At 32.0% G+C, this 26,602-nt stretch overlaps 1 protein-coding gene across 16 annotated transcripts in view; it reads right to left on the bottom strand.

Moving 5' to 3' along the window:
• LOC127721664 (inositol hexakisphosphate and diphosphoinositol-pentakisphosphate kinase 2-like) overlaps positions 1 to 26,602 on the bottom strand; it is a 71,712-nt gene that overhangs the window by 11,501 nt on the left and 33,609 nt on the right. For 9 of the 16 annotated variants that reach the window (XM_052228437.1, XM_052228441.1, XM_052228449.1 and 6 more), the window contains 16 exons: positions 26,044 to 26,091; positions 24,802 to 24,868; positions 23,602 to 23,743; positions 21,877 to 22,103; positions 19,109 to 19,245; positions 18,040 to 18,154; positions 17,103 to 17,210; positions 15,727 to 15,858; positions 13,858 to 14,016; positions 12,410 to 12,496; positions 10,643 to 10,792; positions 10,139 to 10,243; positions 9,609 to 9,717; positions 8,155 to 8,184; positions 5,017 to 5,049; positions 282 to 359 (listed from right to left, as the gene is read on the bottom strand). In XM_052228437.1, coding sequence (XP_052084397.1) covers positions 282 to 359; positions 5,017 to 5,049; positions 8,155 to 8,184; positions 9,609 to 9,717; positions 10,139 to 10,243; positions 10,643 to 10,792; positions 12,410 to 12,496; positions 13,858 to 14,016; positions 15,727 to 15,858; positions 17,103 to 17,210; positions 18,040 to 18,154; positions 19,109 to 19,245; positions 21,877 to 22,103; positions 23,602 to 23,743; positions 24,802 to 24,868; positions 26,044 to 26,091 — 1,727 coding nt within the window. Of the gene's footprint in view, positions 1 to 281; positions 360 to 1,467; positions 1,492 to 5,016; positions 5,050 to 8,154; positions 8,185 to 9,608; positions 9,718 to 10,138; positions 10,244 to 10,642; positions 10,793 to 12,409; positions 12,497 to 13,857; positions 14,017 to 15,726; positions 15,859 to 17,102; positions 17,211 to 18,039; positions 18,155 to 19,108; positions 19,246 to 21,876; positions 22,104 to 23,601; positions 23,744 to 24,801; positions 24,869 to 26,043; positions 26,092 to 26,602 lie in introns of all 16 variants that reach the window. The other 7 variants (XM_052228447.1, XM_052228450.1, XM_052228439.1 and 4 more) reach the window with 6 other exon arrangements.

The following is a 26,602-nucleotide window of genomic DNA, read 5'->3' as shown; positions in this document are numbered from 1 at the left end:
TTTTCCACATCAGGCCTGGTATCATCACGAAACTTCCATATCAGCATGAGAGTTTAGTCGAGAGGTGATATTGGTCAAGGGATGATACAAAGGCTAATATGGAAAAGAACATGTGTTAATCTTTTATCATATACTTCCGATGTACGAACGCACCCACGGATTATCAGCCTGGGTGTGAATTCAAGGCTTGTTTACTTGGGCTCGTAATTATACATATGAAATAACTATCATATCAATGCTAAGTATATGAAAAAAAAAATAATACATTATAATATCAATACCTGTCCTTGGATCTTTGGGATTCTTATCTTCTAAACTACGACTTCTTTTTTCTTCTAGACTCTGGGATTTTATGGATTCTGGAAAAAGTAAATAAAAAAACATATTTTCAATACAATTTTTTCTTATTTAAAGTTAAAATACTTTAAAATTGAAAGGTACATATTAAAAACGATTTTAGTTCTTTAAAATACAAATATTATTACATCACTTGAAACAAAACTTCATGATTAAACATAGATAATGTACCTTTTTAATTATCATATTAATCGTGTTTATAACTAATAACTATAATAGCTACACAAACATATTTCTTAAATTTTAAATCATGTAGACATCTGTGTTAATGAAAGTTCACAAGCTTGCTGCATGAAAACCATTATACCATACAACCATCATTGTTCAAGACATATATCTGAAGATTACATTCCAGATCATGTGATTCCTGTTAAATAGGTCAGATAGCTATTTAATATGCTCTTATAAAGTGTAACATCCAATCATATTAATGAACCATTTCATAATTTACTCTATATATTATTCATCCATCACAATAATAATTTTGTATTTTAGTACATGTACTTTTGTTAGCAACAAATTTTAGTATTTTTAATTAGTATTTTTGGCAAAAAGCTTGAAGCATTTGTTACAACCATTTCCTTCATGCAAGCTAGATTATCATTGAAATGTTGTTCTACATATAGCACTATGCATTTTATTAGATTTCTGGTCCACAGCTCTTTAAATACACAGTTTAACAATTGAACATAACATGCAACTACATAAGGAGTAAGGCCACTCTTAAGAAATTATTTGTCTGATGTTGCCTACCCATGACTTCTAGGGTTTGGTAGGAAGGAAGGGATTTTATTGTTTTTGATGCCAACAGCATAAATAACATGTTTTAGACAAGAAAACAAAGTTAGAGCAGGAAAAAAACTTTAAAAAAAAAATTGAAACGATTTGTGTCATAAAATTTTTCAGGTAGGCTGCTTTTTAATGTGGGTAGGTAGGCAACATCAAAAAGTTTAAATCTTATTTCTGGCCTAACATATATATTTTGGTCCACACAGCTGAAAAATCTACATACATATTCATATAATTGAAATTCAACATGCTACCAAGGAGTATCATATATTCTACTTAGCCTTTGCATACACATAAGAAGATAAGTAAAAAAGAACATACCAAAATATTCAGATATTTCTGAGGCTGGTAATGAGGAATGATATAAAATAATTCAGGATAAACTCTCTGCTATCATTATATACACAAAGTTTACATTCAATTGAAGCTTACGACAGCTTAAAGAAGAGTAAACAGGCTGAAATGTCTTGCCTGCTTTACTGATCATAATTGAATATATTTTGAAAGTCTTTTCAGATAAATGTTTAACACAAGTATCATATAAACTAAACATTATCAATGATCCATGAAAATGTGGTCAAGGTCAGATGAACCCAGCCAGACAGACATGTACGCCATACAATCATTCCTTACATCAAATATAGTTGACCTATTGCTTATAGTATGTGTGAAATAGACCCAACCATAACTACTTAACATTGATCAATGAACCACAAACATAACATAATCAATGATCCACGTAAATGAGGTCAAAGTCAGGTATACCCTACGTACTAGACATACATGTACACCTTACATAATTCCATATGCCAAACATATTACTTCTAGTATCCGAGAAACAGACCTAACCACAAAAACTAAACATAACCAATTAAGTAAACCATGAAAATAAGGTCAAAATACAATGTACTGCCAGACAGACATGTATACCCTGCAATCATTCCATACATCAAAATTAATTGACCTATTGTTAATGGCATATGTCTGACCATGAAACACTCGTCATTTTTCACTGATCTACTGGATAGGCAATTAAGAATCCCTATGTCTGGCATTTTGCAACTTGTTTGCAAGCAAGCATAAATATTGTTTGATGAAACGTGATGAGTGAAATTATGTTTGTGTACTAAAATATAAGGAGAAAGGATACGCTGATTAGGAGCAAAGTGATTCATGTCAGTAAACAGCCTGTGTACAGCCATACAAAAAACATTTATAAATGTATATGCAATAAATAAAATTAATTGAAATAATCACATTATAGACATAAAAGAAGCCACAATATTACAGCTAATATACTTGAGTGCGTTCAAGGCACTTAAGGTTGCTAATTTATTAATAAATAGTTATTTGTTTTTGTAGTGATTAAGATTATAGCACAATTTTGACTGCTGTATCTAAAATTTTTGACATTTTTACCTATTATGTCTGTTTGTTTTGCTCACACATTGTTGTCAATAATGAAATTCTATATGACTGTCATGCAAGTGAGAGGTGTAGCTAGCTATAAAATCAGGTTTAATCCACCATTTTCTACATAAGGAAATGCCTGTACCAAGTAAGGAATATGATAGTTGTTTTTCATTGTTTGATATGTTTGAGCTTTTGATTTTGCCACTTTATAAATGACTTCCCTATGATTTCGGTATTTTTGCTATTTTACTTTTTATTTGGTGGTCCATGTCGGGGATGATGGATTGGTGTTTGATGTCAATGGGGCTTATCTAAGATGCATACCAATTTACAATAATATGTTAATATGATAAGGATATGAAGCCTGCTTTGTACATGTTGTACTAGACTGCTAGGCTGAGTTGGATTGTTAACCTGGTGACAGTCAGCAGGAAGACATGTCACCATACCCAGAGATTTATTCTGACAGTCAGCAGAAAGGCATGTCACCCTACCCAGAGATTTATTCTGACAATCAGCAGAAAGGCATGTCACCCTATCCAGAGATTTATTCTGACTCTCAGCAGACCATTTTTTACTCTTACTCTTAAATGATGGGTACTTTTTAAACACTGTGATTTAGATGGAGAGTTGTCTCATTGGCACTCATACACTTATAGAACTAAAATGTTTGCCGCAAATTTGCAGCAGACTTGCTGCAAGTTTGCAGGAAAACAGAAAATAGTGTTTGCAGATGTTTGCCGCTAGCTGCAAACTTCCCGCAAACATTGCAGCTTTTTGCTGCAAGCTTGCGTCAAGTTTGCAGAAACATCAATGTTTGCAGTAAGATTGCAAGAAAGTTAAGATAATATAGAATGTTTGCTGCAAGATTGCAGAAATCTTTGACCATTCCATATGTTTGCCGCAAGTTTGCAGAAAACTTTGACCATTCTATATGTTTGCCAGAACATTCCAAGAATTACACAATATTGACTGGGCATGCCTAGTTGGCACTTCCTGGTAGCTAACAATTTGAAACTGTGGGCTAGGTCATGTTGATTGTGTTTGAGAAATGTCACATATAAGAGACTGAGGAGGCATTTTGGTTCAATAATATAGGATATTCAATATGTAATTTTGTAAGTACAAATTATTCATAGAACTGTTGATTAATAGAATAACTAATGTCACCATCATACATAATTCAATCAACTATATGTGTTTGAAATACTGCAGCTATTATAAGTTTGAATTTTGTAACTGATTAAATGAACACTGTTTAATAAAGTTTATTTCAATTCTGATATGCAGCAATTATTACGTAGCTTTATGCTCAAAACACATTTGAATACTAGTTGGTATATGATTACATTTGTGAATAACCCCCGCCCCCTTTTTCAAAATGAAATGCATGTATGTATTTCCTTAAATCTCAGATTAGTTTGCAAGTATTCTTTCAATGACTGTTTGTATATAGGGAGGAAGTTCTTTTTTAAAATTTGTATGTGTAATTAGAAAGAGATAAATTGAATATGTCTACACACATGGCATATGTGTAGTTCCTGCAAGTTTGCCGCAAGTTTGCCGGAAACAATTGCCACAAGTTGGCATAATTATTTTTGCTGCAAGCTTGCTGCAACCTTCATTTGCATGGTAAAATGGTTGCAGCAAGTTTGCTGCAAATGTTTGCCACAAGGCTTATTTTTCGGTAAGGGATATATATACCACATCTTCTTATTTCTAATTATCTGAGACACAGTAAATACCATTTACTGTCACTCCTATATGCTTCTGGCAAATACCAATTTTTAAGTCTGGTTTGACCCTGTCGAGGATCAAATTCAAGATGTCCTGCACTAAAGGAGAGCATGCTATAAAGAGACCATCAGTATCAACTTTCAATATTAGCCCATCAAACAGTTAACAAAGGATTCAGTAAAAATTATGTTCGAGCAGTTTTGAATCTAAAATTAGGATAATGGATAATAAAATTCTTGGTTCACCTAACAAACAAGCAAACTTAAATTGCATGCACTAATTACACACTCAGATTAGCCGTCAGAATCTAAATGTGAAAAAACATTCCGTTGTGTGTGCTGTAAATTCATGCAGGTCATAATCACATGACAAGAACAAATTTGGACTACTAATGACTCATTATTATTTGTTGGATACTAATTTCTGTGGATTTCATGGGTACAGGGGAACCACGATTTCAAATGCTCAATAAATCATAAATCATCAATAGGAATGAAAATACCAATTTTCTTTGATTTATAATGGATAGGTGAACCACAAATTTAAATGTTAAATGATGTACAAATTTTATATTGGCTTATATGCACAATTTGACAAAACCACGGAATCAAATATCCATGAAAATGTAAGTTTTCCCCAATCCACGAAAATTGGAACCCACGAAAATAAATAAATCCTCAGTACTTGTTAGAAGGTTTAAACATGATATAGTGTACATACTAGGAAAAATAACATCTTCAAGATATACACTGCCTATAATGAAATAATGAAAAAATGAAAAATAAAGTGTAACACACATACACCATATAGCTTTCATGCAATCTGTACAGATAGGAACGTTTTGGATTAGAGAAAATGGAGTTTGGCAGATCTTTGAAAATCTCTGTTAAGGAAGTTTGCTCCTCTTGTTTTTTTAATTTTTGCCAGATTTTCGGAATCCTCTGGTTTTTACCATGTATTGCCATTTAAAAATTTTGCCCGCTAACCCCTACTTTTATTTTCATAATTTTATTACATATAGTTTAACAAGCCATATTTGAAAATCTTATAAAACCCTTGTTATTATTTCATAGTTTTTGAAACAAAAAAGTGCCCAATGTAAAAACTATGAAAAATCTAGAGAGAATAATTTCCAGCCAAATTTTCAATGGCTTATACCTTGAAAACAAGCACATGAACCCTTCATTTTTTTCTGCTTTTTTAGTTCCTTTATTTATATCATGTATATACTATCATTTAAGAACAGTCTTTTAAAAAGCTTGTTATTTTGAATCAGAGTAGCGAACATCCTTAAGGACAAGTTTAACTTTTGCATAAATACAGCTTGCACTTCAACTTTATCATAAAATATCAAAAAAGGTCACAATTTGGTTCTTAAATAGATCTATTTCAAAAAGCGTAATGCTTAAATGAAACAAATCTTTTTATAAAAGTACATTGTTGGCTCCAAAGTCAACATAGTTTGGAAGTTTTGTCTTAAAACTTCAGGAAAACATTGACCACAACTTATATTCCAAAATAGTCAGTAACAAAAAGGTACCAAGGTTTACATTGTTTCCCTAGACACATTTTATGGATCAGGGGTTGCGACAAAAGTTAAACATTCTAAAAACTGTGACAAATAAGACAAAAACTGAGTATAACATAAATGTATTATGTGATGATCCAAAAAAAAAGTTATTATGTATTAATAGTTTTATCACAACTGTTTCAATGTAATTTTATAGCTGTATTAAAACTAGAAGTGTCGGAACGACACGAATGGCCCCACTCCCAAAAAAAGAAATTTTCAAACTCCATAGCCCATAACCAAACCTAAACTTGATCTGTAACTCATCATAGTAGATTCACATACTAAAAATCAGTTCAATATTTGAAGGCATTTAGAAAAAAAGTCTATATAACAATTATTTTCATAAAATTTTCAAAGCCCGTAATTTCGACAAAAATTAGTGGACCAAAACCAAACGTGAACTCGATAGTGACTCACATACAAAAAAATCAGTTCAATATGCGAAGGCATTTAGATAATTGTTCGCGATGGATGATGGAATGACAGAATGACGGAATGACAGACAAGGGTAAAACTATATGGCCATATATACAGTAAAATCTTAGGGCTGATTTTAACCCTTCTTGAAACTATACTCCTTTATTTGCCCCTTTTCTAGACAGTGGGGGATTATGACCTTAACATATATTGCACAAACATTTTGTTGTTGTTGAAGACTGTATAAAGATCTGAAGATTTCTTAGGCTTTTTGTGTATCATTGGGTTGCTGTCTCATTGGTGTTTACCCTACAGTTAATAGTATGTTCAACATTCTTTTAAATCATTTAATTTCAATATATTTGTAAAGGCAAACTATTGAGTGTACAGCAACTTTTAAAAGCAGGTTCTCTAAGCACTTAAAACTGAAATGCAAGTCAATCAATAATATGACATATATCTTCCCAACGTCACATTGACAAGAGAATTTACCATGCTTGTCATAATACAAAGCTAAGACTACTAAATTTAAAAAAAAAACCTATTATAGAAAAGTTCAAAAGTTCTCCGTGCCCCCATCTTGACCAGAAAATAAAAGTATAATAAAATTAGGACTGTTCCATAAAAAGCAATCATGGGACCCAGGGATGGCACTTCAAAATCTCATCTATGGATTTGTGTCAAATACTTATTTGTACATTGAAAATGCAAAGGAAATTGTAAAATTACCTCTTTAGGTAGCTACCCCGTTTCAAATGTACCTTTCTTGGGTACCATGCATGTTTTTATGGAACAACCCTTACTATAATATTTTCATCTTCTTAAATGGTTAACATTGCTGTTACCTTTTCTATGTTTAAATAAAACTTTATAATCAATCATTAACTAAAAATTAATAAATTGTGGTCACAAAAGCATGGATTGTCTTTCACTTAGGGCACTAAAAAAATAATTTTTGAGATTTGCTTTTGCAGAGTAGGATTATTGAAAAACACAAAAAAGGGTTACCATTAAGTTTCGAAACTGCTATCTCTGGATATATAGAAATGGTGCTTTTCAAATTAATGTTATTGGTGGTTATGTCGAAAACATTCTTTTCTAATACACATCTAAATAAATGGCCATTGTGTCCACCGGACACAGATGATGCTCCCGCTTGCATATAACGTTATAAACTGAAGTAAAAGAACTGAAACGAAAAATTCAGCAATTTTTTTCTATGTATAAAGGGGCATAACTCTAGAACCGTATAATGACGCCACCCATATTCAAACTAGATCTGAGTTTTGTGGTAATGAGCATTGTGTATATGTTTTATAACATTTGGTTTATGCAAACTAAAGTTAGAGAAAGGAAACAAAAAATTCACAATTTTTCCATTTGGAAAGGGGCATAACTCTAGAACGGTTAAAGTGATGCCACCCAAATTCAAACTTCATCTGTGTTTCGTGGTAATAAGCATTTTTCATAATTTCATAACATTTGGTTGAGGCAAACTAAAGTTAGAGAACAGAAACTTATTTTTGGACGTACAGACAGACAAGGGTACTGCTTAAAGCCCCCTCTGCTGCAGCGGAAGCATAAAAAACTGTAAAATTATGTGGTTCTCCTATTTTAAATATGTCAAACATGTTTTTCAAAAAAAATGAAATCATCATCAGACCAGGAATCATTGACTTACTACATCAGCAACGCAAATATTCACTGAAGCATGACCTTTGCCTCACATTTCATTTGAACTTACTTCCAGAGTTAGACTAAAAACTATCAAATATATATATGTTTTGGTACCAAATAAATAAAAGTACAAAAAAAATAAATACATAAATGAAACTACAGTACAATAAAGCGTGCCTCATGTGGCTTACCTAATGTGTGAGTTGTTTCTTTACCTTTGTCTTAAAAAGTTAAAATATTATGTGATCTGCAGTGAATAATAAAGCATGATACATGTAAGGGCTATTCCACGAAAAAATGTAGGGGCAGGGGTGGGGGTAACAGCATGAATCCTTTTATACCTCAACACCCATGATTTTTATTTTTATTTGTAATAGAATTGTATTTGCTTGACCCTTATTATCCATAAAAAAAAATCCTGTGGTGTCCAACCCTCCCCTACATTTTTTTTGGAATAGCCCTAAAGGAAAAATGAAATTTTGGAAAGGCAGTGTAAAATGAGACAATCTTGAGTATAAATGAAGGTCAGGATTGTGTGTCAATAATTTTTTTCTTTCCTTTAATTTTATGTTATATTAATATTTCAATATTTCTCACAATGCTTTAATTTTTGGACCATAATGTTCCCTATCAATTCTTTACTTAAAACTATTCTCGATTCATTATTTTGATAGTTATAATTATATGTTTATCAATCCCTTATGGAAATCTTCATAAATATTGTCCTGTGGTTCCAGACTGGCATAATATATAATTTCTCCAGTAATAAACTTAGCATGTCACCATCACAAGTAATTAATTCTTGTTTAAATACATTAATTAACAATTAATACAAGCATGGTTTTATCTTTTTATCACATTCAAATTAAGTTCAGATTCTAATCTTTTATAAAATAAATGTATGAATGTACTGAAAATAAATTTGTCTCGTCTTGAAGCCAAATATGCATGATGTTAATGTAAATTTTTATATTGGATTTCTTTACGTCATCAAAGCTAAAATTCAAAGATACTCATACATTAGATGACAAAGATTACATGTAGAAGATCATCAAATTCCATGAAAAATATTGAATAAAACTTAGAGATCAAGGTAATATACAAAGCTATATGAAATATGGATTATACAACAGTGGTACAAGTGGTACAAGTTTGTTCACTCAGCTGAAACTGTTTTTAATCAATGTAATGAATGGACGCTACCTGTTAGTACCATGTAAGGAATACAACAGCATATATACTTAAGGGCTATTCCATTAAAATGTATGTGAGAGGGTAGGAAGGGACTTTCAAAATATCCCTTCAACAAAGAATCATTTTTTAGATAATTTTGCATAATGGTAATAGACGCATACTGAAAAAGAGACCCATGACCCACATTCAATAATTAAACTTCCCTTCCTACCCTCCCACATACATTTTAATGAAATAGCCCTAATTGTGTTCAGAAAACATCAAATGTTTAGTTTGATCTTTTGCTAAATAGACCAAAACATGAATATTACTTTTGTTAACAACCTATTTTATGATTAATAACTCTTAAAACCTGTACCACTGTTATAATATTTAATGTTGGTCAAATATTAATTTTGAGATAAAAAATATATTAAAAAAGTAATTTTCAGTAAGTGAATTGACAACATACCTAAATTAGCTCTAGAGTCAATACCAGCTTGTTCTGACTGTATTGGGATGGGCTGAGAAACACTTTTACTAAGGCTGTCTGTTATACCCTGTTCAAAGCTCTCATTATCCTATAAAACAGAAATGTTACATTCATTTGGAAAACTTCAACCTAATGTATTGGGATTGGTTTAGAAGCACTTCTACATACACTGTCTGAAATGCTCCGTTCAAAGTTTTCACTATCCTATAAGAAAAATTGGGATTTGACAATTGTGAATTTATAATGGGTTTAACCAGTAGTTCAAAAACTAATAAGCATCTCAAAACAATTGAATTTAGTTGTTTTTTTTTCTGTAAAAATAAGTGACTTACATGTACATAAAAGAAATTTGAAATGAAAGGAATCTGTATAAAACAGTAATTTTATAAAATATTACTGGGTACCAAACCATAAACATATTTTCCAATAAAATGTCTTTGCTAACAATTAAAAGGAGTACAAATGGGATTTAATTAAGAAAAGTTTCACTATAACTCATTTCATCTTACCTTATCTGGAGAAACACTACTTTTCTTTGAATCAGACCCATCTCCCCAGTCCCACTCTGGTATATTAGGGTCTGGAGACTGGGGCTCAATAGAGGTCTGCTTCTTCTGTAATAGAATTTAGAAATTAGTAAGCATACTTTTAAAAGTTATGTTATAATATAAAATCAGCATTGGATTTATTCTTTTGTCAATTAGTTCTCAAGACCTAATTTTCAAAATTCTAAAGTTACCCTCCCAATGCTAGACTCTTCATCTGTTATTTTGGCCTCATTTAATGCAGAGTTCATGAAAACTTTTTTTGACCTGTCATTCATGGGACTGCCAAAGCAAGATTATATTATATTCAAAGAACTCTGAAACTATAAACGGAGAATAAAGAAATTAAATGATTTGAATCAAACATTCACATTTCTTAAAACAGAAAGGAAGATAACTGTTGGATATTCAATAAATGGGAGACAACTCTGAAACTATGAAAACAGGGATTCATACAAAATGTCTTACATTCTTTAAATGACCAGAATCAAACATTTCTGATTCTTCAAACTCCTCATTAGTCTCTTTTATTACCATTGGTGCTGAGAAACATCTACTCTGTGGCTTTGTTATGTTGAGAAAGGTGGGATTCCAGGGTTCAGGTGATTTATTGATAGTCTGCAATGAGAAAAAGTGCTCTATAAACATGGTTTTAACTGAGAAGTACAAGCTTAGACAATAATTGTTGAAATGTGCATCTGGTATAATAAAATTGGTACCTTTGTATTATTGAATCTAGGACAGAAAGTCACAGGACAAAAAGCCACAGACAAAAAGTCAAGGACAAAATGTCACCAGACAAAAAGTCATAATTCAGTTTTGAGATTATTTTTTCTTTGAGTAAGAAAACATTTAGTGTGGATTCATTTATTTTCATGGGTACTAAATTTCATGGATTGAGGAAGACTTATATTTTCATGGATATTCGATTTTGTGGTTTTGCCAAAGTCTGCACATAACCTTATAGAAAATTTGTAATTGTTGAACACTTAATTTTAAGGTTTACCTGTACCCACGAAATCCACGAAAATTAGTATTCAACGAATAATAATGACTTTCTGTCCTGTGACTTTTTGTCCTGTGACTTTCTGTCCTCTTACCATATTATTGGCAATCCATATTTCTATACAATTTCATTGGTACGATAAAACATGTGAGAGAATGCATTTTCAATTCAACAATGCAACAGGAAAAATATAAGAGCAAATATATATACAACAAAAAAGACTTGAAAGAAATGTGATAATACCAAGAAAAGTAAATTTCACTAATGTTCCATGCATTTTGAAGAGCATAAGCTTCAAAATACATATTCACAATAATTTACTCTTATCAATATTCATTGTAAGATTTTTGCATGGATCAGCTGAACAAAGAATTTAACTTGCAGCTCCAATGTTTTCACTAGAATATACTATACAGAATGTGTTTTTCTCATTGTCGAAGGCTATATAGTGACCTATAATTGCTTATATCCACTTCATTTGAACTCTAGTGGATAGTTGTCTCATTGGCAATCATATTACCTATATAGGTTTACATAACTGATACACAAATTAAATCATTGTGATTCTTAGATGCCTGATAAGCAATACAGGCTCCTTGGAAATTAGAACATTTAATTCTTAGCTTGAAGGAAACAATAATCTCCCTGTATAGTATACAATACTGTGGATTAATTTATTTTCTTTGGTAACATTTTTCAAGGATTGTGGAAAAATTAAATTTTAGTGGATATTTGATTTTGTGGTTTTGCCAAAAGCTGTATATAGGCCTATATAAAATGTGTACTTCAAGAAACATTTAAATTTGTGGTTCACAAATCACAAGAAATCAACGAAAATTGGTAACATGCAAATAATAATGAATCCACAATAGGGCTATTCCAGAAAACAATGTACGGGTGGGTTGGAAGGCAGTTTGTCTCAGCATCCGCCACCCAGACAATTTAATTGAGAATCATAGTGCATTATACATGTGAAAGTTGCTCTGATACCCATCACCCATGTATTATTAATATAAAGTGCCTTCCAACCCCCCATATATTTTTTTCTGGACTAGCCCGTAGTTAAAACTGTGTTCAGAGTTTCCACCATAGAACTTCCAAATTTTTAGCCCCTAACGATTTTTTTCACAAGTGTGTCCAAATTGATCTTTTTAAATCTGGTCCTTCCAAATTATAAATCTTTTGCAAGAAAACCCAAAACATACATGTTTTTAACTGATTTATTATACCTCTGATGTAAGTGTTTCTGTTGATTTACTATCTTCTCCCCAATCCCACTCTGGTGTACTCTCATCTGGAGAGCCAGGTGTAGTTTTCTGAAATAGATTAAAATAAAACTGTATGATACCTATTTTCCTGTGCTCAACATGTTTCTGAGATAACCTTCATCCTGCTCAAGACAAAAAGTTTGGAAAGCCAAAGCTATGAGGGCTGTTTCATTTGCACCTTCATGGCACCTAGGGAAGGCACATTCAAAATTGGGTAACCAGTAGAGGCAATTTAAAAACTTCACTAACATTTTCACAATACATTACACCCTCCCATTGTGAAATTTCAAAGTGCCTTCCCGAGGTCCAATTTTTTTTTTTCTGGAACAGCCCTAAGCATAAAAACCAAAAGGGAGGTAAACAGAACATCCAAAATCTACTTCGGTTAACTTTGCCTACAGGAGTTGTTACCTAAAATAGTTATAGTGCAATTACAATTTTTTTTAATTATGGTCTGATTAAATAACTTACAGTAATATTGATTAAAACATCCTACATCAATGACAGTAAACTAAAGCAACAGTGACAAATGAGAGATTTAAAAAGTTGCATTCAACAGTCAATAAATAGTAAAATTGAGAATGAAAACGGAATGTGTCAAAGAGACAACAACCCAAACAAAGAGCAGAAAACAGCCCAAGGCCACCAATGAGTCTTCAACACAGCCAAAAAATCCCACACCTGCAGGTGGGCTTCAGCTGGCCCCTAAATAATAATGAATACTAATTCAGCAAAAATGGACTTCACACTCTCCGTAACATATAAATGAACCAAAATTAAAAAAGCATACAAGACTAACAAAGGCCAGAGGTTCCAGACTTGGGACAGGTGCAAAAATGGAATCCATCCATATTGACATTGCTATTTTCTTATAAATTCCAGAGATTCTGAATAATTTTGTTATTGTTTTAAGATATACTGTAGGTGTAATACCACCAAATCATAGTACGTCACATCCGGTTGCATACTAAAAAGGGTAGAAAAAAAATATTCCCTTGAATTTGAAAGTTGTAGGTAATTAATCCTACATTTCATTGCAGTAAAACATTTCTGGGTCATAAACATATATCTTGGGTATTTCAAAGTTCCATTATTTTTGTATTTGGGGTTTCTATAGAATATTTTGGAAGCTTGAGGTTACATGGTTACTAAAGCTTGTACACAGGTAAAAAAAGAGGTGAAAATTTGATTGGTTAACTTCCAGTAATGGTTATTTTCTTATATGCAATGAAATGTTATGTGAAATTTTGTCTATAGTACTGGACAGGATAAAACTTTACTCATGCCAAGTATTTCTTTATTTGAAACGAAGATAAATTCTGCTAAATTTTTTGAAAAGTGCAAATTTAATAAAGACTAATAGGGGAAAATCAATGGTGGTATTACACCTGTACAGTACTGTAACATACATTTTTCTTCATTTTTGATTCTACAATTTCTGACTCCTCTAACTCCTCTGTTTCCTGGATAACCATTGGAGCAGACACTGGTCTGTCAAAATGCTTGTTTTTAACGATTTCCTGCCTTTTCTCATCCAAAGTCATAGGTACTTCATTACTCTTCTTTACCTTCAAAGATAAAATAATCCATGCATAGATCAAACTTATTCGTTCAGTGTATGTTTACTTGTTTTTGTTTAAATGTCTTTTTGATAAAGTTAAGCCATTTCCATAGATATTTTTATATGCCTGTTAAAACGTTTAAACCCGCTGCATTTTATGCACCTGTCCTTAGTCAGGAGCCTGTTGTTCAGTGGTTGTCGTTTGTTGGAGTGGTTCATAGGTGTTTCTCGTTTTTTATATACATTAAACCGTTGGTTTTCCTGTTTGATTTGTTTTACACTAGTCATTCTTGGGCCCTTTATAGCTTGCTGTTTGGTGTTAAAGGCTGCACTTTGACCTATAATTGTTAACTTTTTATACATTGTGACTTGGATGGAGAGTTGTCTCATTGGCACTCATACCACATCTTCTTATTTATATTAGACATAACTAATAAAAACTACTGTAAAGGAGTAGGTGCACTAAGACCCCTTTTTGGCCCCAAAATATAGCAGTTTTCCAAAATTGTTAAAATGTTAACTTTTAGTTATTTATTGGAAAGAAGAATACTTCTGTTACATACATATGGGCTGTTTTTGACAATACAATGCACATGTATCGGGTACTAGCATCGTTAAGTCATGCTAAATTACTTGAATCTTCACAATTTGAGCATTTGAGTGAATTTTTAGACGGTTTTCGTCTTAAATGGAAGTGGCCGCATTTGTGTTCATTCTTAATATTTAAATGTAAGTTGTATTTGATGATAATACATAACATATATGAAGATTGAGGATGAACACGGATGCGGCCACTTTCATTTTTGACAAAAACCATCTGAAAAGGGACATATTATGGCATATTTGATAGATTTTTAATATTTAAGCTTGAATTTGAGCGTCTTTAATGACTAAATCAGTCCAAATCTTTCACATAAACTAATTGAATCTAATAAAGTAGACACTTGTGTTTAAAAAGTGTCCAAAATCTTTCATCAGATAAACTTGAAGTTTGAGGCCAAAATCGGCCCTTACCGGACCTACTCCTTTAGGAATTTTTGCATCGAGTACGGGTAGTTATAATTGCAAAGTTAAAAGATTGATCCTTTAATTTAATAATTGGGGCTTTATGTCCAAGGTAAGTATTACCTGTGAGTATTTTAACATACCTGTGTCATTAATTGTTGTGGAATTGAGGATACAAAATGGATACCCCTAAATAAAACAATGCCAAAGTCCATGTTTTGGTAAGGGAAACTCAAAAAAAATATCTAAAGGACTCCCCGTCACTATAGGGGTGAATGTAAAGCAGCAGGTATAGCAATATTATGAGTTATATGGTTTGCTACTGACCCCCTACGGCTCCATAGAGGATTAGTAAAATCAGAGGTGAGGCCGCAGGCACACAGGACTATTCCTGCTAAGTTCTTATGTATAGCAATAAGCAATGAAATACTATAACATTAATTGATGACATCACCATTAATAGTTAACATGAACGCCATATGAAATCTACTGACCCCATACAGATCCATAGTGGGTCACCATGTGACTGCATTAAACCAATCAAAAAGTCATAATTTATTTGAGGCGCGATAAATATATTACATGAACCAAACTAGGTAAAAACTAAATTTTTTCCTGATTTTGACACAAACAAAATTACAAACTACTCAATTCTTAGGCAAGACCCCCTTCACACACACACAAACACGCATATTTTCTAATTTTGTCTTACTATGTTTTTGTTGATATTGGATGCTGTCCGACATCCTGACCCCAGTGGGAATGAGAATGCTTTATCTGTACAGGTGTAAGCTCCAGGACTAAAATGAAGTTCTATATGAAATCTCTCATCAGAGGATGGATCCTGAAAAAAGAAAAAGAATGCAATGAATTAAAGAAAAATAAACTGTTAAAGCAGAGATATCTCTCGCCTTTTTGTTATTTTGATAGTAAAATGCAAATGTTGGAATTAGAAAAATAGCAATACTTTTTTGAAATGTAAGATATGCAAAATATTCAAAGTCAATGAACCATGATGAAAATAAGATGTGCCAATACAAATATAACTGCATACCAATTCTCATTGACCTATAGCTAATACTAGTGGATCCCATAAACTGACCTAATCACAAACTAATACATGTAAACTAAGCAAAAGTTTCAAAGTCAATAGACCTGGAGTTAGGGGACAGGGCCAAAATATCTTCATGGAAATCAGATGAGCCAATGCTAATACAACTGCATACCAAATAATATTGACCTACCACTAGTGGTTCTCCATAAACGGACCTAATCACAAGCTAAATTATTGTTGACACAGTAGCCGCTGCCAAAGCCGGAAACAGCAAACTTATGTCTCGCTTTTGAACTCTGTCAAGGCGAGACAAAAATCATCAAACTATGGTGTATGAGACAAATAAACAATGTTTTAAAATTTTTGTTCTTTTCTTTCACTTAATGGATAAATAATATCCTAATCAGTTTGCAAAAATATAAGCATTTTAAGCTTTTGAAAACTGTCTTAATAGCTAGCTTAATGTGTATTGAAAATATAAAACTTTTAAGTTTACATTTCATTTTTGTTTAAGAGTCAATCCACATTTTATAAAGACTTTTTCTAGAAATAATAATACAGTTTCTATTAAAAGCTATTACCCCTCTGTGTATTTGATATTAACTGATTGTGTCTGACATATTTTTTGGTCATATAATGTAATGAACCATCACTGTTTATCAAATCTGGAAAGACTGCCTGATCAACCTCTCACCTGCCCCGACCCAATTTATTACCTTGGTTATTCCTGGATCAGTCTTAAGAACCTGTACTCTTTTTTTCTTCTGACATTTTGTTTTACTTTATACCATTGTTTAAAATTCAAATGAAAAACTGTGTATGGGAAGGTTTTTTATATAAAATCATGAATATTATTCAGTTTTTGAGGAAAAATAGATTTGTACAAATTAAAATTAAAGAATCAGAAAAGGCCAGATTCAAAAAAAAAAATTGTTGTTGTTAGAAAACAATAATTGCTAATAGTTCAGCGAATTATAGCATACTCTTTAAGGCCTATTTAGGACATAAGTAAAAATCTGTAGAGGACATCAAACCTTTGTGGGATCTTCAAACATCATAATAACAATCTGTGTCATATAGTTCAGTTCTGATGTAGCACTCAGATAATTCATAGCTTTCTCCCATTGTTCATCATTATTCTCCTACAAAGAAAATAAAATAGAAGACATCTGTCATGGAAGACATCTGTATGGAAGACATCTGTCATGGATGACATCTGTCACCTTCTGTCTACAAATGATACAAATAGAAATGGTGTAGTATATGTTCAGGTATGGGAAATCCACAAAAACAAAAACTGTAGAAGGATCTGTGCAAGTTTGGTGGTAAGCTGTTATTTTTTAAATTAACAAAGTGTAACATGGAAAACAACAACCATGATGGCATACAATGACAGAAGTGATCTCTTTGTTTCTTTAGGTCTTTACTGTAAGGTAACACTATAAAAGGACAGCTTGTTTTTTTACTGATTCTCATATCACAACTTCTATATTTGTTTACATCCTTATCCTTTGAACTTTGGTAGGTAGTGGTCAGGGGAGGATCCCACCATTTTAAAAGGGGGAGGGGGTTCCAACCATATGTCCCCATTCAAAAGCATTGATTACCAAACCTCTGGAACCCCCTCCCCCCCCCCCCCCCCCCCCCCCCACCCTTGGATCTGCCACTGGTGGTCTCATTGGGAATCATACCACATCTCCTAATTTTTAAATTGATAAAACATCTACGAAATATTAAGGAATCCCTTCAAACTTTGTAAAGTGAATATTGAATGGTTAATGGCATTTTTAAATGCAGTGTACTACGATCATCATTGTAAAGTCAGCACTAGTTCATTGTAAAGTCAGCACTAGTACATTGTCAGGAAACCCCCCCCCCCCCCCTAATCCCCATGCAGTGTACCATGATCAGCACTAGTACATTTTTAATTTTGTAGTTTTCAATTTGATAACAATATAACAATATACCTACATTACAGAGTCCTCCAAATCGTAACATGTTCAGTAAGGAATGTATGTGGCTCTCACTGGTAAAATACAGCCTTGTCCTGACAAATCTCTCAGGAGAGGAAACTCCTTTGGAATATCTAAAATAATAAATATATTTGTTATTCAGGTGGTGAATCAGTGAAAGTTGAGATGTATTCAATTTCAAAGTTTTAAACTACCTATATAACACTTTATTTAATACAGTTGCTTCTTAAAACCTTCAGTTTTATAAAAATTGCTCAGATCGGTTATGCTGTTGAAAGATCAATTATTAAACCAGGTCTGCCAATTTAGATTTATTGTTCAAAGTAATGGTCAGTGGCAAATATTTCATGCATATTCAGAAGCATAAGAATACATAAGCAGGAAATACAGAGGATATATTTTTTAATCGAACACTGTCTACTATCAAACCCACATATCTCTCATTAAGTGATGAGTGTACCAAATGACAATGGAGCTGTTACTTTAAAACAATTTTTTTCCATTTTCACTTGATGTTAAGCTCATTTTTTTCTTCGTTAAAATCGCGCTTTCCAATAATATCTTTTTCATGTTTTTGTCTTGTCGTAAATTATTTCGATGCCATAATATAATTATGTAGCACAATCTAGGCATACTGTGACATTATTTTGGTATTTTCATTGTCAGGGTCAGGTTTAACACATTTTTCCATATCAATCTTGACACGTATATACAAAAGTCTCAAAAAAGCAACCAACTAGGGAATTTATTAAGGTATATCAGATTGTCTAAAATTGAATACTATACAAACAGGGAACAATTATACAAGTCTAAATATTTGTTCAATGATACTGATACAAAAATATTTTGTACGAAATAGATATATAGAATGATATAATATTGTACTAACAAATATTTAAGCACAACAAATTATTTTCGTCATGGACAATCATTGTTCAAAAATGCAATGAAATCCTAATAGTATTATTAAATAAACGCATCAAAGATACTAGGCTTAAAATTTTGTAAGCCAGTCATGAGTTTGGTCTACAAAAGACTCATGACATATTATCTATATGTAAACCTACTGAGAATTTAGTCTGGTGCTTTCGTCGTCAGGATCAGGCATAACACATTGTTCTATATCACTCCTGATCTTTCTCATCAATGGTGTACATAAATTCTGGGAAATATGTAGCTTCTCTTCTACTGTTATACCATACTCCTGTGAACAAAAATATGAATGATTCATGCAAAAAAGTTGAGCTCTATACTTTTTGTTTCTAGGTTTTTTTTGTATTGTTAAGTTGATGTTTCATTGATAGATATTCAACATTGTGTCTTGATAGATATTGGTTGGAAGAAAACTTGTATCATTCATTTTCTTTTTTTAAGTTTTTTGGGGTGGGGTATTAAGGTGTCACAACAAACTAGAGGCTTGTCGCTCACCTGCACATTCAACAATGGTCACTTTTTGATAAAAATCATGATCAAAGGGCAATAACTCCATAAAGCGTTAACTGACAATTTCAGTCATGTTGACATTTTTGATTTTTAAAGTTTTTATTTATCTATTATAGTTTTCAAAATAATAGGTAAACCAGGGCTTCCAAAACGGTCATATATTCCGGACTTGACCGAAACTTTCATAAAAAGACCGGCTGCTCTCAGCCTCAAACGGTCAAATAGAATTGGTGTGCCACATTTTGTTATTCAAGGCATTTTCATGAAACGGTCATTTCAATTTTTACCAACTATCGATCGATAAAAATGTCCGTTTGGGGCTTTGGGCATGTCCGTTTGGGCATTTTAGTTTATAATTGTGGCAATCTATTTCACAAAGATATTTCGGTCATAATTGGGTTTAATAAAACAGAAGCAGCATATTTCAGATACTTTGAAGTGTCTCAGTTAGTCTAATCCTCTGGGTACATAAATGTACGGCTTGGTCTTTAGCTTGTGTACATCAATAAAAAGTAGAAAAAACACGTTTTCTTTTATTTAAATAACAACAAGCTGTCAAACAATTATCCCTTGAATAAGTTATATTGAAGCCATAAATCATTCACTGATTACAGGTTTGTTACCTTTGATGAGGTGTCCTTAGCTTATCTTTATCAATAGAATTAATGATGCATAACAATGTACATAAAGGTAATCCGGTAAACGAGGTCAAACATGTAAGCGTGTATGGAACAACATCCTATTTAATTACGCTTTATAGATATTATTTTAAATGAGCATTCAGTTTTAAAAGTATCCTGATATTTAAAAGTTATTCTTCAAATAAGGATATTTATAAATGAATAAGTATGATATATATTATTTTATTTAACACAGTACATCGTGTTAAATACTGGGGTACTCTCAAGGGGAAAATTTACTAAAATATATAGGAAAAACCAATGGACAAATTTCAGTCAATAAATGATTTAACTAAGTTAAATGGTGCCGTGATCACTTCTAAATTATATCAAGAGAACAATGCCTGCTCCGAATTTATTCAGACAATTTCCGATGTTATAGAGAAAGAGGTGATGTCCGACGTAAAGTTAAGTCCCGCCGTGGGAATTATGATCGACTAAGGTGTAGTCTAGGTATTGACGCTTTAGATCAACTTATGAGGATAAGCTTATTAGGTGTAGATGTTAAAGACTTTGACCCTGTTCCTGCTATCCGCAAATGGCAATCCGTTCGTAACCGCCATGTTTATCAGAACAATGCATTTAGCAAGCTCATGAATGTAAAATCTTTAATTAGACTAAATGAACTCTAATCTTGTGCTGTGATCTGTGCTTCTTTTCAATGTGCTCATTGTAATATTTATTGCGTGTGTTTGTCAGCATTGTGCTCTTCTGACATTTTATTGTTGTTATATGCTTACATAAAATATCATGTTGTTATTCATTAAATTATTTATCAACTGAGTATGTTTTTATTTATTCCTTATTTTCTAAATCAGGTTGGGAAATTGTACAAAGAAAAATGTTATCACTGTTCAGTAGATTTTACACGGTTTAAAACAATATCCTTCATCGGGCCTCCTCAATATTATCTATAAATACCGCATCAGTTGTAAAAGTCACGTGGTCAGGTAATCAATACACAAAAAGAAAAGTATCACGTGTATTGATGATCAAGTTGTACTGCAATTAAAGCCAACATCAACAGTTTCAAATAAGATGGCCTTAATTTACAAAGTGTTAAGTACTCACAGAGAGAAGATAGATTATATAAACAGAAACAAAAACATGAGAACAGTCAGGTACTGAAGCTGATTGATGAAATGATGGTTACTGTATTACGATACACAGAAAAATGACACAATACCGAGGATAATATTTTATTTATTTTTAGAATGAAACAGTTATAAATAATTTTATTGCATATAACACTACTAATTATTTAGACACATATATCAATTTATGCATCCTCTCAGTTACATTTAAGTATACAGCTGATCATTGACCGTCAAAAATATTTCTTTGAAAAATGTCCGGCTGTCGTCAGGAAATTTTGGAAGCCCTGAGGTAAACACATGATAAAAATCATCATTTAAGGGCAATAACTCTTATACAGAGTTTACTGAAGATTTGAGCCATGCTGACTTATTTGTAAATCTTATCTTGCTGATATTTGTAAAAGTTAACGGACAACAACAAAGATGCCAAGTGATGAGAAAAGCTCACTTAACCTTTCAGGTCAGGTGAGCTAAAAAAAAAATCAACTGAAGCTATTTAAAATGTAACAATTAATTTTATCCTATACAGATGTAAGATATAATTTCAAAGTTTTGATCTTTTGAAAACAGAATTGTAAACCTAACTTTTTTTTAACAAAATTAAAATATCTATACCTGTGGAATAACTATATCTGCCAAAGCTTTAGAATATTTAAACAACTCAGTCGCTCTCTCATACTGTAATGTTTTCTGGTTGTGTTGTAGATCATACTTGATACAATCATATATATCAGGAATTTTACTAATTTCAAATCGTCCATCTTTCATTCTGAAATCTTTTTCTAGCTTTGCCCATCTCCTTATCAACAGTTCCCAGGATTCTCCATTATATAACTTTAGATCTAGAAAATTATACAAGCAGATAATAAAGGCACTTTTTCTTCATATCAAAATATTTCTAAAATCAATATAAAATTTTAAATCTTTTACCTTATGTAAGAAAATATAATAATGTTAATGTTATTTTGGGGAGTGTATCAATGCACTATTACATAGATACATTGTTTTCCACTTTCTTTATTGCATAACAAAAACAAAATGTTTTAAAATTATAACCCCTCTGACATTTACCTATAGATGAAATAAAAAAAAATTCGTAAGGGTTCCGTGGAACCCAGTGTCTCGCCTACTTTTGCTGTTAATCGCAGGCTCAACAAAAATGAGGAAAAAATTAATAAAAATATTCCTCTCTATACTATCTTTTGATTGTAAGTAGCTTCTGTCCAAGTTTGGTAAAAATCCAGGATAGTTTATGAATCTAATAAATGTTTTAAAAACTTAAACTGCAGACTGTATGTAATGTTAACTGGAAGAAAAACTAAGTCCATTTATAAGTAAAATACGGAAAAAATGGAATTAAATTTTAACAAAATTTCCTTCTAGATACTAGCTTTTAATCATAAACAAGCTTCTGTCCAAGTTTGGTAAAAATCCAGGATAGTTTAAGAAAGTTATTAAAATTTCAAAAACTTTAACCACAGAGTGAATGTAATGTTTCCTGGCAGAAAAACTAAGTCCATTTATAAGTAAAATACGGAAAAAATGGAAATTTTTTTTTTGCAAAATTTACTTCTGGATACTATCTTATGATCATAAACAAGCTTCTGTCCAAGTTTGGTAGAAATCCAGGATAGTTTAAGAAAGTTATTAAAATTTCAAAAACTTTAACCACAGAGTGAATGTAATGTTTCCTGGCAGAAAAACTAAGTCCATTTATAAGTAAAATACGGAAAAAATGGAATTTTTTTTTTACAAAATTTACTTTTGAATATTATCTTATGATCATAAACAAGCTTCTTTTCAAGTTTGGTAGAAATCCAGGATAGTTTAAGAAAGTTATTAAAATTTCAAAAACTTTAACCACAGAGTGAATATTTGTGGACGCCGCCGCCGTCGCCAACGGAATGTAGGATCGCTATGTCTCGCTTTTTCGACAAAAGTTGAAGGCTCGATAAAAATCACATAAAAATCCCTCTTTACCTCAATATCATGAAAAAAAAGAAATTTTGGGTTATGTTAATATAATAGTAATTATGCTTTTCTATTACAACATTCTGGTGACTTAAAAAGACGGATTTCCCACAAGTTCATATACAAACTTTAATATATTGCAAATTTACCCTATCAATAATGGTAATTGTATCCTTAAGAAAGGTATATTTATACTTATTTAGACTTAAGTTGGTATTCTCCTAGACAAAGATTTCCTTGCTGTGTTGAAGACCCATTGGTGGCCTTCGGCTGCTCTTTGGTTGGGTTGTTGTCTCTTTGACACATTCCCCATTTCCATTCTCAATTTTATAGTAAAGATAGATAGATCACTTCCATATAAAACTATACCTCTGGTTCGGTGTTCCAGCTTCAGATTTCTAACTTTATTTGTCAATTCCTGCACCATTGCATAAACATATTCACAAAATTTTCTGGGATTCTTAATGTAGTCTAATGCTTTAACCAAAGACTCATTTTTAGTTGGTGCAAGCTGAAAAAAGAAAAAAAAGTGGTGAAACTATACTAGATAACAGTTGACTAAAAAAATATAGAAAATATGTGACCTGAGATAACCCATTCATTCCCTCTACTCCCCATATCTGATAATCCAGTCACTGATTTATGAATACAAAATTCCTCATAACTTTTGCCATGCTTGCAGATTTTGCTATGTCCCTGTTATGCTTTTATGGGAACATCAAGAAATTATATAAGATAAAACAAAATTTGAGGTGCAAAATTCTGTTTTATAATCAAGATTCTTCAAATGTTATAGGGCCTCTGTGGCTGAGTGGTCTTTGTAGTGTATCACTAACCTGTCAACACTGAGGTTGTAAGTTCAACCAAACACATAGCAAGTGCGCTCCATTCCAATCTTAATTAACAAGGATTGTCCGTTTTCCTGCTGAAGGTTGTGGTTCTCTCCGGACACTCCAGCTTCCTCCATCTATAAAAACTAACAGCTACCAAATAGCCAAAAGTGCTATAAGTGCTGTTAAACACCAATCAATCAATCAAATGTTATAATGAATCCCACTCATTTGTTTTGGAGGAGTTGGGGATAAAAATCCCCCCTCCCCCTCCTCAAGATTTAATTATTTTGTAATGCGGAAAGAGATACATTGTATTCACAGGAATTTGGGATGTGACATTATTTCTGAAATGATCAATTTACTAAATATAAGGAAGTTTGATTATCCTTGGTACTGTAAATTCAGAAATTATTGCATGCATTTATTATTGTGATTTTTCAAGAATGGAGAAAAATGCGAGATTAATTATTGCGATATCACGAAAATCTGCATACAGATATATGTAATAGACATCAGCGACTCTTTTCACAAAAAATCTTACGATTAAAATTGATTGTAAGTTATACTGAAATGTGTATGACTTACGAGTAAATTTACTCTTAAGTTAAGATTTTTTGTGAAAAGAGCCGCAGAATGCTATTTCATATTATTGCGATAGTCACCCAGTCACGTTACTGGTATTAATAAAAACCTCGCAATAATTTCTAAATTTACAGTATCTACTCATTTTTCTTACTTTCTGTATTTCATCTTCACTAATATCCTTGTCTTCATTAAGGATCTGTGTCAATCTGGCTTTTACACTATAAATAAAATAATGAGATACATAGAGTACTAGTTTATACTTGCTAGTTCTGTGGATTCATTTATTTTCGTGGGTACCAATTTTCGTGCATTGAGGAAAACTTGCATTTTAGTGTATATTTGATTTCATGGTTTTGCAAAAGTCTGCATATAAGACGATAGGAAATTTGTTATTCGTTGAACATTTTATTTTGTGGTTCATCTGTAACAATGAAATCCACGACAATTGGTATACCGTGAATAATAATGAATCTACTGTATACAAAAAGATAATGGTTACTTGTAATTAACTTTTGTTAGCAAATTCAATAATCGTCTGCTGATTTGTTGAAGTGTTATGTCTGACTGATCTAATATTCCCTGTTTCAGTATGTAAAGTTTTATGGGTAATATCATTATCGTTACACCAAAATGATGTCCGAGTATCCATAGTTTAGACCATTGCAAAATAGAATATTGTTGAATAGAACGTTTGATGTATGCTTTTGAAAGCTTTACCAGAATAAATTAAACTCGGAAAAGGTAAACCGCAGAAGATCTTAAGATCTACTAATTTCAAATCACTTAAAATATTTGTGTCTAATTGTGAGTAGAATAAGCTTTAAATTGTAAAATTTGTAGAAAAAAAGACAAAACTGAGGAAATCTATAAATGCATGTTTGAAAGTCCTGTAGCCATACTAAATCATCAAAAATAGATTTTTTTTTTATTGAAGCTGCATTAGTGCTATGAAATAAAGCAACCTTATCTAAAATAAAGCTCAAATGCCCAAGACAACAGCTTATATCACTAGTATATAGATTCTGATCTGAAACAGCAATTTCATTCTGACCAATTCTTAATACTGCACATTGTGTTCAGATCAAAACGGTTGTTTCAGACTAAAATTCATTAATAACTAGTGAGACATACTAAATCACATACAATATATAAAGGTTAGGCAATGTCATGCAGATGGGTCAATATCCGATCCCTAATGCGCTTCAAAATAAACAACTACAATATGCAGATGTAGCATATGATTCAAGTCAATGACAGACAATGAGATGGACTAGCCCATGATAAACACAAACAATAGGAATAAGAGCATTACAGGAGTCACACATAAACTAAAACATGATGTACCACACGATTCAAACTGTATAGTAAACATGCAAGTCGTAGAAATACATACATAGCTTGTTTTGAACAAGACAATCTCCGTAACAACTCAAGAGGTAAACTAAAAACAAAATTAAAACCATGGCTGGTTAATTCAATTAAAAGGTTCCTTTTACCAAACTTAACAAAACAGGCAAGCAAATAAACACACAAAAATAAACCAGTAGATATAAAATGTGAAGATATTCTATTTTAAAAATTTCATTGGAGGATTGAAACAGGAATATTTAGTGTTGTGTACAGGGAGCATTACATGTGAGCTGTGTCGAATAGAAATCAAACTTATGCAAGTGCACATATACATGTACAAGTATAAGACTTTGATTCATTTTGGAACATTCAAATACGAAATGAATAGGAATCTTGTTCTGTTTTGTAGGGTTCTTATAACAACATTACCTCAATTTTCAAATAGTAACAGACTTTGCATAGAGATTTTTTTAACCCAAGTTAGGATAACAGATGTATTGATATTCATTTGCATAATGTTGATTTCTATCCGACGCAGCTCATATATCAAATAAAAGTAGATGTTTGTTTTGGTTTTTAATGTGCTTGGGTTGCTGTCTCAT

Source organism: Mytilus californianus, unplaced genomic scaffold, assembly GCF_021869535.1.
Source record: "Mytilus californianus isolate M0D057914Y unplaced genomic scaffold, xbMytCali1.0.p SCAF_12, whole genome shotgun sequence".
NCBI lineage: Eukaryota > Metazoa > Mollusca > Bivalvia > Mytilida > Mytilidae > Mytilus > Mytilus californianus.
This window is presented reverse-complemented; position numbering and strand designations above follow the sequence as displayed.